Source organism: Nycticebus coucang, chromosome 3, assembly GCF_027406575.1.
Source record: "Nycticebus coucang isolate mNycCou1 chromosome 3, mNycCou1.pri, whole genome shotgun sequence".
Classification (NCBI taxonomy): Eukaryota; Metazoa; Chordata; class Mammalia; order Primates; family Lorisidae; genus Nycticebus; species Nycticebus coucang.
This window is the reverse complement of record NC_069782.1, coordinates 50,056,131-50,068,691: the sequence shown is the minus strand read 5'-3', so window position 1 is coordinate 50,068,691 and position 12,561 is coordinate 50,056,131. Positions and strand designations below refer to the sequence as shown.

Genomic DNA, 12,561 nt, shown 5'->3' with positions numbered 1-12,561 from the left:
GATTAGACTTGGTACTCTGCCTGGATAAAAGACTTTATAAGTAGTTTTGGAAATCTGTTGAAAATGATATGGAATGATAAACTAGTATTCTTGGAAAGCATTAATTAATATTTAAATACTTGAATATATGTAACCTGTGTTTTATAAATATGCCCAAGATGTTATACACACTGTCCTCTTGACTCTCCTCTTGGATGAGGTGATGTCACGCTCTCACCCTCAGGACAACACCTGAGCAGCAGTGTTCTTTGTGGACCTCTCCATTTCCTGCTTCCTCTGCATGTCTCTTAAATGCCAGTGCTCCATAGACGTCTGTTTCAGCCCCATTTCTCCTCAGCGTTGTTCCCGGGCTCCCCCCAGCTATATATTGATAGCTCCTTACACCTGTTGCCCTGCTCAGCCCTCTCTCTTCAGTGCATCAGATTTCTGTACTCAGTTTCTTATTAGAGATGTCTGTCTGGATCTTCCAGGGGCAACTCAAACTCAGCGCATCCAAAGCAAGTTTGTTCCTGTGTGTACCACACGGGTCAAGTGCACCGATTCAGGTTTTTTTTTGTTTACTGAAAGTGGTGTGTTCTCTCTTCCTCCTTTGCACTCACTACTCCAAAAGCTTGAAATGGACTTTTTCTCTGACTACTTTCTAGTCTCTTAATAGATCTCATAATTGATGAGATCTATTTTTTGGGGCAATATTAGGGATTTCTTGTATGTAGGAACGATAATAATAATCAAGGCGAGGTTGACCATAACTGTATTAGTTTCCTATTAATGCTGTAACAAACTATCATCTAGATTTAACAACTTAAAACAACAAAATTTGTATCTTATTGTTATGTAGGTTGAAGTCTGACGCTGTTCTCGCTGGGGGCTTCAGGGGAGAATCTCTGATTTCTTTTTTAACGATCGTAGTTTCTGAAGTCTGTCCTCTCTGCAGGGCTGGCAATGGATGTTAGCGCCTTCTCTCATTTTATCTCCCTGACACTGACTCTTTCTGCCTCCAGCTTTCACTTTTCAGGTACCTGGTGATTATGTTGGGTTCATCTAGATAATATAGAATATTCTTTTTTTTTTTTTGGCCAGAGCTGGGTTTGAACCCACCACCTCTGGCATATGGGGCTGGCGCCCTACCCCTTTGAGCCACAGGCACCGCCCAGAATATTCTTTCCGTCTTAAGGTCAGATGATAAGTGATTTAATTCTACTTGTAACCATAATTTCCCTTTTGCTGAGAAACATAATATACCCATATGTTCTGGGAGCGAGGGCCTGGGCATCTTCAGGGGACAATTTTCTGTCTACCACAATCGCTAGCAGCTATTGAGAACTTACCACTTGCTAGGTACTGCTGTAAGCACCTCACATACATTAAGTCATATAGTTGTCAAGAACTGTGAAGACTGAGATTTTACCTTACCCTATTAGTAATCTTAAGAAGTCAGCCTGTCATGGTTTCATGAAAGCTGACAGGAGTCATCAAACTCCGGATTAGAGACAAAAAACATTATTATTTCGGTGATAGTAGCAGCCAGAGTACCAGCATTTTTTTTTTTATGTGTGCCAGTTTCTTGAGCACCAGTCCCCAAGAGTGACACAAAAGGGTCCAGATGATGCTTGCACGTGCGATAGATTATATTACAGGTGAATAGCCCTGGCCCTAGGGAATCTGGTTCTTTGATAAGTGATGGTATTTATGCCCGCCCTTTGCTCTGGAGAGGACACTTTGTCTGCTTTTGCTGTACAAACATCCTTAAAAAAAGTGTGGAATAAGAAGCAGTTAGTGCCAGTGCTCCTAAGGCAGACAGAAATCTGAGAGCTGCTCAGGAACTGTGATGCAGCAATAGCCCTCACAGTAATCCTGTGAAATACTTGCAATTACTATATACTCATCTCCCTTTTATAGGTGAGGAAAATGAGTGGCACAAAAGATCAGGAACGGGCCCATTAAGTAGCAGAATTGAGATGGAGTTCCTCATACCGGCTCCGTGCTGCGTCCATTGTATTGAGCGCTCATGGCAGCATGCGTCCTACTCTGCGGTTGCCTTCACATGTCTGTTATACATGTGCTTTTTAACTTGTTTGTATCCCCCGTAAGTTTTGCAGTCCCATGAGCATTAAAGGGACTGTATCTTTATTGTTCAAGGTTTATATGCTCAGTGCACAGATCAGTCTGGCCTATATTTGGTAATAAATATTTTCGGAATATATGCAAATACATCATACATGGAACCTTGATAGGGAAGAATCTTTACATTTACCCTGTTTTATCTTAAATAACAACAAATCTTTTTTATATAACAAGCATGAGTTAACTTGGCCCATCACCAGTGGCTGCCGATGAGGGTCATGTAGTATGTTTTCTGTGTTTGTGCCTAATCATGTCCTTTGAAGCAAAAGACTGTGCATTTTGAAAGCAATAGATGGACAATAAAGCAAATATGACGGTGAAAACTAAAGTAGGACCAAGTCTGAAAATTAAAGAGGTGCTAAACTGACGGATATTCCCTACGCATTTGGGATAAGTCCTTGGCATAGAAAGTCTTTTTCAGGAAAAAAAAGAAATCAAGCAACACATGAAATGTGTTCTTCCATTGCAATTGACAGTAATCAGTAAGTGTCGAGGAAAAGTGATTGCAGAAATGAAAAAAAAAATTTTTTTTTGAGTGTGTAGCAGGAGGATCAGCAAAAACATCGACTGTGTATTGTGGCCTAATGCTAATTTGGGAGAATGCTAGGAGTTTTGAGAACTTGAAAGCTAAGCTTGTGAATACAAGTAGTGCTGATGAAAATTCTGTTACAAGCCAAAATGTGTAGCTTGAAACTAATCTTTTTTGAATGGAAAATGCCCAAATGAAAAGTCCATCAGGAGTACATTCTGTTTTAAAGCTTTAAAGGACTGACTCACTCTTAAATGTGTTGGGAATGTATCCCAAAATAGCAAATCCTAAACTCCTCTTTGTTAAATGAACTTAAGAACAGTCATTCAGTATCTAACCTGTTTGTGGGTAAAAAAAAAAAAATAAATAATCTTTAGAATATGTACTTGAAAAGAAGAAAAGGATGGTTGTTCTCCTTTTATAAATATTAGTAATGGGGTACTTCTATAAGCTTTACTTTTTTTTTTTTTTTTTTTGAGACAGAGTTGCTTTCACTTGTTGCCCTGGGTAGAGTGCTGTGACATCACAGCTCATTACAACCTCAAACTCTTGGCCTCGAGCAATCCTCTTCCCTCAACCTCCCAGGTACCTGAGACTACAGGCTCCCATCACCATGCCTGGCTAGTTTTTCTATTTTTAGTAGAGACAGGGTCTCACTCTTGCTCAATCTGGTCTCAAACTCCAAAGCTCAAGCAATACACCCTCCTTGGCCTCCCAGAGTGTTGGGATTACAGGCGTGAGCCACTGTGCTTGATCCCTAAAAGTTTTCTCTGATTAATATTGCCATTTCAAATGTAACTTGTATGTTTACTAGGCACACATGTTAACTCTTAGGGCAAAGAGTTTCCTTTTTTATACTTAAACATAAATGTGAGTGTAAGTAGTGTCTTGAGCAAGTGCCAGTCACAACATAATCAAAATACAACTTTTTGGTTTTTTTACCTGCTATGTCCTTAAAATTTATTTAGTGTCCCTGGATGATAACATGGGTATAGCCTTTGATTTTTTTTTTTTTTGACCTATTCTTAGGTAGGTCCTATATTGGTCTAGGTCATAAAATTAAATTTCAATTCAGAAATTAAAATCCCTAATCTATGAAATAAGACTTCATCGTTGTTCAAAGACAAGACTCCTCCTTCTCTCAGTGAAGGGCCTGTGATGCATTGAATTCCCTAATGTGGGAGTGAGCTAGAAAGATCCCCAATAGTGATAACATTGATTTATCACGTTCTGTGTTTAGGACTAAGTGCCTTACATGATCCAACTCATTTAATCTTTATGGCAACTTACAAGACAGGAACCATTAATATCCTAATTTTTTTCAGTGAGGAAGTGAAAGCTGAGAGAGGTTGAACAATTTGTTCAAAGCCCTATAGTTGGCAAGTGTTAGGCCTGGGTTCAGATCCCTGACAAGATGGACTCCAGAGATTACAGTGACCATCCTCTGTTCACAAGGCCTGGATGGCAAAACTGGAAAGGTACGTTGGATTGTGACTGAGAGGGTGTCGGGGTGCAGAGTGTACTGAGTACTGTACAGAGACAGTACTGAACGTGGAATTCGAAGGGTAAAATGAGGCAGGAAACAGAAGTAAGAGATGCAGTCCTTGGGGTTGGAGAGCAAAATGGTTTGGGGTAGAAGGAATGTTGCAAAATGCTCAGAATCGTCTGTGAATCTTAAGGGAAGGCATGTAAGTGGCCCACTGCCCAGGAGTCGGAGGTGATTTAAAGCAGCAGAGCTCTTCACATGGCAGACAGCAAACCTCAGAGCTGATGACCAGAGCTGTAGAACAGAGGCCCTTTCTTGGGTGGGTGTTAGGGACGGCTTTTAACTGTCAGGTAAAACCAGGTGTAAGCTCTATTATCATGACTTGCTGTTAAAAGGCAAACAATTCATTTATTTAGCAATAATTTTATGAATATCAGTCACATGCTTGGTACTGTGCTAGGCATGGGAATGTGGCTCTCAGTACAGTGCACATGCTCTGGGGACCTGCACCCCGAAACCCTGGCTTCAGTATTACATAATTTGTTCATGTGACAAGAAACACTTGTACTCCCTAAATCTATTGAAATAAAGCAAATAATGCCCCATCCTCATGGATTCCGTTGGCATTTCAGCTTAGACATTAATTTTATCTGAGAAACTTTTCCTGGTTTTTCTTTTTCCTTTTTTTTGAGACTATGTCATCCCCATTAGGTACCATGGTGTCACAGCTCACAGGAACCTCAAACTCCTGAGCTTAAGCAATTTTCTTGCTCAGCTTCCCAAGTAGCTGGGACCTCAGGCTCTCACCACAATGCCTGGCTATTTTTCGTTGCTGTTGTTGTTGTTGTCATTGTTGTTTAGCAGGCCCGGATAGGGTTCGAACCTGCCAGCCCTGGTGTATGTGGCCGACGCCCTAACCACTGATCCACGGGCGCCATGCCCTGGTTTTTCAATTTAAAGTCTTCTTCTTCCAATTTTGTTACTTTTTAACATGCCTGTCTGTTGTTTTCACCATAGTCCCAATTAGAGTCTCACATTATCTTGTTTATTTTTCAGCTGTTTGCATATTATTCCCTCCCTCCTCACCCAACTCTCTCCAACCCTCTGGAATGTGAGCTTGTTAAAACAGCCATTAAAAAAAGTGGAGACTTTACATCCTTCATATTAACCTGGATGGACGTGGAAGACATTATTCTTAGTAAAGCATCACAAGAATGGAGAAGCATGAATCCTATGTACTCAGTTTTGATATGAGGACAATTAAAGACAATTATGGTTATGGGGGGGGAAACAGAAAGAGGGAAGGAGGGAGGTGGGTGGGGCCTTGGTGTGTGTCACACTATATGGGGGCAAGACATGATTGCAAGAGGGACTTTACCTAACAATTGCAATCAGTGTAACCTGGCTTATTGTACCCTCAATGAATCCCCAACAATAAAAAAAAAAAAAAAAAAAAAAAGCTCCTGCTAATCTGCTCTGCGGTGACAGATTAAAAGAGTCAATGCTCTTTATAGACTGAAAGAATGAAAGAAAGAATGAAATATATGTACAGGGAGACTCAGAAAGATCAGTTGTTCCCATGAAAAAGAGCTTTGGAATTTTTCCTGTTCCGAAACCACAACTTCTCCTATGAATGTATGGCACTTTAGACTTTCTGAGCAGAAAATCTCACACTCAACCAGGGAGCAGTGTTGCTTTTAAGAAAAGTGCCCCATCCTCTGATTATACCTGGGGTTTACTGGCGGGTCTGTTCTCTGCACAGATCTGCAGGAGTCAGCTGCTGTGGCGTGCTCCTGAGTTGCTGGGGATAGTATTTCTCTCCGTGACACTAAACTTCTTGTTTCCTGGGGCTTTGTCCTTTTTTTCAGATCAGAGCTGAATCTGAGCTTTTGCGGTCCTGATCTTATTAGAGACTCTCTTACTAATCTCAAAATATTTAGATAAAGAAATGAATGACAAATCCAGAAAGAACCGATAAGGCTGGGTGTGAATGATTGCAAAGCAGAAATACAGCTGAAGAAATACAGAATGCTGGGGAGTGAGGCTCAGACCAAAGGAAAAGTATAAAGCGAGAGGTGGACCATGGCCAGGTCTCTGGGCCCTGTATTATCCAGCATGGCCTCTGTTCCTCTCACTTTTAGAGAAAGCGCGGAGTGTGAGCTGACGATGCAGCAGACACGATCTGAGCAGGAGGATCCAGACTCTTTCACCCCAGAGCCAGGGCTTACTGAGCCCAAAGCAGGGAGCAGAACATCTTACTCTAGATGAACTATCTCTGATGATCTGAGAGCTCAGAATGTGACTGTGGCAGGGAGGAAAGGCCTGTATAGCACCCAGTTTTTTTGTTAGAGATTGTTTAATGATGTGGATGAGAGTAGAGTGTATTTCCAGTTTACGAGGTGACACACCAGAAGGGTGACTGCAGCAGTATTGTCACTAATGCCCAGTGCTGGATTTCTGTTGTTGCTCTATCGGTGATCTGTGGACCTTTGGACACGATGGCAGGATCCCACTTAGCTCTGCATCCTCACGATCATGGGACATTATGGTCTTGGTTGATTTTCCTCAGGGGGAAAATGAGGAAGCTGCAAGGGTTTCTTAAGGTCTAAGGCAGATTAAAAGGGGAGGGGCCTGGGCAATGTGGGGCAGTTGGAGAGGCCATCAAATAACCGTCTACGACATGGGGCTTAGATATCCTCTCTGGAGCTCACAGTGAGCTGTCCGGACATGTGCGTCGTAGCACTGCAGTGGATGAGAACACTCAACGAAAATACGAAGAAGTGGTAGAGTGAGCGTTTTAGTATCTTTGTCCTGTTACAACCAAATACCCGAGACTAGGTAATTTGTGAATCATAGAAATTTATTTCTCATAGTTCTGGAGGCTGAGAAATGTAAGATCTGGTGCTGGCCAGTTTGATGTCTGGTGGAGCTGTCTCCCAAATGAAACCTTGTCACCGTATCCTCCAGAGGGGACCAGTGCTGTGTCCTCACACGGCCGAAGGGACCAACGGGGGCTCAGCTCGCTTGCTCACTCCAGTCCTTTTGTGAGGCACTAATCCATTCACGCGGGGAGCCTTCGTGATTTAATGCTTTCCCCCAAAGCCCCACCACTTAATCCCACACAAGGGAGACTGAGTTGCAGTGTGGGTTTTGGAGGGGATACATACAGACTATAGCAGCGAGTAACAAAATGAAGTGATACAGAAACCACAGATGGAAAATCTGGGAACTTTGATTTTCAAAAGCTGGGGGAATGGCAGGAAAATATAAAGAAACATAAGACAAAAATAATAAGAAGAGTGTTTCTGAGAAGTATTAAAAAAAAACGGATGTACTGTCAGTATAGACACTAACCTATAACATGACAGTTCTCAACAGTACCAATAAAGACTGAGAAGGATTCATGCAATGTTGTGAATTTATGTATTCAGAACTGTTTAAAGATAATGTTAAGGGGGCAAAAGGTTGTGCATTGAGAGTGAGTAAAAGATGAAAAGGTGGAGAAAGTTAGGTTTTATGTTAATTTATGTTCTTTAATTTATATTCCCTAGTACTCTATGAATTGTTTCCTGTCTATGATTTTTTGGGCTATACTAGTTAATCGGAAGCAGACTACTATACATAATTTTATCTAGGATTTTCTTTGTATTTCCAAGTACAGTAGATTCTGAAACATTTGAGTTTTTTATTTCGGTTTTCAAGGCATATAAAAGAGTTGTGTGTACACATTTAATGGATATAATCTCATAATAAATTTATTTCGCAAAAGTGAAAATAATCAGTTCATTATGAATTAACATTATTTGCCTGAAATAAGCAAAAGGATATTTCAGTTACTGAAGCAGGTATTTTTTTTTTTTTTTGGCTGATTGACTAAGGCCTAATGACATACAACAAACTGTTCATATTTAAAGCATACAACAATTTGATGCCTTAACACGTGTACACACAGGACATCACCACAGTAATGAACACATCCTCCACTGGCCCGAATGTCTTGTTACTGTATTGTAACCCCTCCCATTGTTGTTCCCAGGCAACCGTTGATGTGCTTTTGGCACCATAGATTAGTTTACATTTTCTGAAATTTTATATAAATGACATGTTTCACATGGTATCTATTGGTTTTTGTTCTTTTTTACTCAGTATAACTATTTTAAGGTGAACTCTTCTGTGGCCCCATCTATAGTTCATTTCTTCTTATTGCTGATGCTATTTTGTTGTATGATCTGTCAGACTTTATTCATCTCCCTCTTGATGAGCATTTAGGTTGTTGCTAGTTTTCAGCTGTTGAAAATGTGGGTTTTATGCATATTTGTGTACAAGGTTTTGTGTGGATATGTTCTTGATACAGGTGCTATCTTAAATTAGAAAAATATCATGTAAGATTCCTTAACTTATACATGTATAGAGGAGAGCCGTAGACTTAAAACCCCTGTCCATGGTTGTTTGAACAAAATCTAAATTTCTTTAACACTTTGTTACAAGGTTATTATGTGTATAGTAGAATAATTTAAGCATTTTTTTAGTTTCTCTTCCCCATCTATAAACAGGGTTTTCCCCACGTTTATTATGACACCTGTGTGCATGTAAGTAGGAGGCGGCCCCCTGCTACCGGGTGTTACTCTGTTCTTCAAACATTTCACGTGTATTTGAACTTGACTCCGTTTGCTGAAGAGGCCTGACTTGGGTGCCCTTGAACCTCTGAGTATCAATACGTCACCAGCTCCTGGTTAGGTCACCAGTGCCCAATCTCTTTGTCACCAGCCTTCACCTGTCCAGTGACCAGACCTGCTTCTGCTGCTTGTCAGGCTTGCTGTCTGAGAACTGGCCCTAATCAGGCCTTCTTCTTGATTCCAACCCCCTGTAACCGCCTCTTACATCTGGAGTTTTCTCTCTGCGCTCTTTGAGACAATCCAGATGCCAACCTGTGGCTCGGTCTGCTCACCTGGCCTTGGGTTGTGATGGCTCTTGCAGGATTAATGCAAACAGAAAGGCCTCTACTCTGCAGCAGGCTAGATTCAGAGAGATTGCTCATTAGTCCTGCTAGGAAGTGACGCCAGACCTGCTGCCACTGTCGCCATCTGCTGGTGACAGGCAAAATTGTCATGTCCTGCTTCTGTGATCTGGTTTGTCTATATTTAGGTGAGGTCTTAAGTTAACATCTTAGGTAGAAGATCTGTTGGTTGTGTACTTGCAATTTGCACCAGTTCTCTGACTTGTATTTCTCCCTGGCACATGCTTCAGCTATGCACACTTCTTTCCGTATATCCAGAATACTTGCCTCCTTTCCACCTTAGGGCCTTTGCATCTGTTAACTGCTCCTCTTCTTCTTCTTTCTTTTTCTTCTTCTTCTTTTTTTTTTTTTTGTGAGACAGAGTCTCACTCTGTCACTGTGGCATCCCAGCTCACAGCAACCTCCAACTCTTGGGCTTAAGCGATTCTCCTGCCTCAGCCTCCCTAGTAGCTCCCACAACACTCGGCTATTTTTTGTTGCAGTTGCCACTGCTGTTTTAGCTGGCTGGGGCCAGGTTCGAACACGGCACCCTCAGTATATGGGGCCGGCGCCCTACCCACTGAGCCACAGGCGCCGGCCAGTTAACTGCTCTTCTTAGGACACTATAGACCATCAAACAAGTTAGGCTTCTACCATCATTTGCATCTCAGGCGGAATGGGGTCACCTTAGCAAGGCCCGCGTTGTCTGTGCTACCCCACAGTCCACAGTGATGGTGACTTATATTGTCATATTCTCTTTATTGCAATTATCATTGACGAATTTCTTCCACTCATTTATTATTTGTTAATTGACTGCGCACACAACCACATGTGCATATGGGCACCATGATGGCAGAAAGCAAGGAGGATAGAGCAAAACAATGTCGACATCAAGCAAGGGGAGGCTCAGTGAATATTGACTGCATATATGAAGGCACAGATTACCTCTGTCTGCCCAAGGAACTCCTATTTACCTTTGGAAATCCAACTGAAGTGCCATTTCTTTTAAGAATCTCCCTAACCAGATTTGTTTTTTCTCTCTTTATCTTAACTTACTTTCCATTATTTTCTCTGTTGTGTTACAGCTGCCATTCCCCCATTCTTAGTCTGAAATGTAGTAGAATCCAGGGGTAATGTTTGACTAATGTTAATATAGATTTGAGAATTACAAACACAACCAATGTTGAGAAGACATGTGTTGAAGTCAGGAATATGTGAAAATGAATTTATTCTCTTTCTTATTATGAAATATTTAAAACATGCATAAAAGAATCAACATTGTACCAATATCTGTATACCCATCACCAACTTCAAAAATTAATAATAAATATTAATATTACATTAGTAATAATACTAAAAATTACTAATAAATTCTTTTGTAGCAGCCTTTCATTTCTTTCCCCTTTTTTTCTTACCTGAAGCAATCACAATCCTGAATTTAGTATTTCTCATTGACGTGCGTGTGTTTGCGTGTGGGCATTTGCCATTACTGTCTGTGTGTGTATCATGTGTGAGTTTCTATTTACATCACATGGTATCATTCTGCTTGTTTTTAAGAAGTATGTGGTATAAACCCTTTTATAATTTATTTGTTTTTTCTACGTTATGTTTCTGAGATCATCCATGTTGACACATGTGGTGGTAGAATGCACTGGTGAGACCATTTATTTTGACTGCCGTGTAGTATTCCTTTATATAACTATTTCACAGTTTCTTTGTTCATTATCTTGCTGAAAGGTATTTAGTTTTAACTCTTACAAGCAATACTCATGGTGCAGTGAATGTTCCTTTATAATTTTCCGTTGCATCTTAGGTATTTGCACCAGTGCTTACACTGAGATGTGCAGCTTCTGGGTCAGAGGCTGTGACATTGTGCAGGGCATTGTGATTAGGACACAGGTGCTGGAGACAGGTGGCTGGTTTCAAGTCCCTACCCTGCCACTCGCTGCCTTTCCCAGGAAGCGATGGGCACCAGCCCTATTTTCAGCTCAGCCTCGCGTGAGCATGTGAGCCTTACCTCAACCCCTGGCATCAAGCAGTCGGCTTGGTTCAGTGCCTCTTGGCTCTGGCAGGATCTGAGAGGGCCAGTTCCCAGCTGCCACTGCCTGCTCCTGGAGCCAGACCCCAGCAGGCCTGTGGCTTCATACACAATCACCACTTTGCCTTTCTGTATCATTTCTGGTCCATGAAGAGGTTTATTTTTGAGCCTGGAGATTTTTTTTTTAAGTTTTCCTTTTGAATATTTTATTTATCACTGCTGTGTGTCTAGAGCAGAGTTATTACATCAAAACAGGATTTGTGTGTGTGGGTGTGGGTGTGGGTGTGGGTATGTGTGTAACCTTAACCAGGAGTGGATAATACCTTTGCAACTTTTTAAAATAAGCACACATCTTTAAATAATGTAATTATAGATTTTTGGAGCAGGAAGGTATTTTGGGGGGTCATTCAGGCCAATAACCTCATTTTGTAGGTGAGTTTTCAAGAAATTGAATGATGTGCTGATGTCACATACCTAGCTGGTGGCAGCAGGGCCAGACCAAAGCCCGTGTGTCCCCTCAGTAGCCCTTTCACTGCTGCATCCCTGACCTCAGCTTTGTCTGTAAGAAATAATTCCATATAAGGTGCTATGTTTGACAGAACTGAAGAAATATGTCAGTATTTAAGCAATGAGAAAAATGTTGCTGTGTTTTTAAACTGATATAAAATGTTTTCTCTTGGAAGATATTGAGGTACAAGTAAGAATATTTAAAATATTCTTATTTGCTGGATGTCACCATGGTCATTGTTCATGAGATATGTCACCAGGTATTTACTGCTTTGAGCTCAACACCTTTTCATTAGAAGGAATAATTCCTTTCACTCTGCAGGTTCCTGCTGCATTTGCTTTGCTTGAATTTATGAAATTTATTAGGATGGGCCCATCAATAATGGTGTTGACACATCCAACCACCATTTTCACTGGACCTGATAATGAACTGCAACGAATGGAGATGGCCGGCACTTACCTGTATTTTTGCCATTATGTAGAAATGGCAGGTAGTTTAATTTTCATAAAAAAACCCACTAAGACAGCAACTATTCCTTATAATTAGAATTTCTCTACTTTTTTAGGATATAAATTTAGAGTCTAGATTCTTTGTTAAAGCCTCTGGAACTGTTTTATTCTATTTCTAGATCTTTTAGCTGTGCCTAAGCATCCGTATGCTGCCATGGAGAACTGGGGACTAAGTATTTTTGTGGAACAAAGAATACTGCTGGATCCCAGTGTTTCATCTATTTCTTATTTGCTGGATGTCACCATGGTCATTGTTCATGAGATATGTCACCAGGTATGAGCAAGAGGATCAGGTTGTAAGTATCACGTGTGAGCTGGGTCAGGTTGTAAGTATCACCTGTGAGCTGCTAAGAACGTGGAGTGACTTCAGG

General features: G+C 41.0%; 1 protein-coding gene across 1 annotated transcript in view; it reads left to right on the top strand.

Moving 5' to 3' along the window:
* TRHDE (thyrotropin releasing hormone degrading enzyme) overlaps nucleotides 1–12,561 on the top strand; it is a 497,375-nt gene that overhangs the window by 258,574 nt on the left and 226,240 nt on the right. The window contains exon 4 of the mRNA XM_053585572.1: nucleotides 12,310–12,464. Coding sequence (XP_053441547.1) covers nucleotides 12,310–12,464 — 155 coding nt within the window. The remainder of the gene's footprint in view (nucleotides 1–12,309; nucleotides 12,465–12,561) is intronic.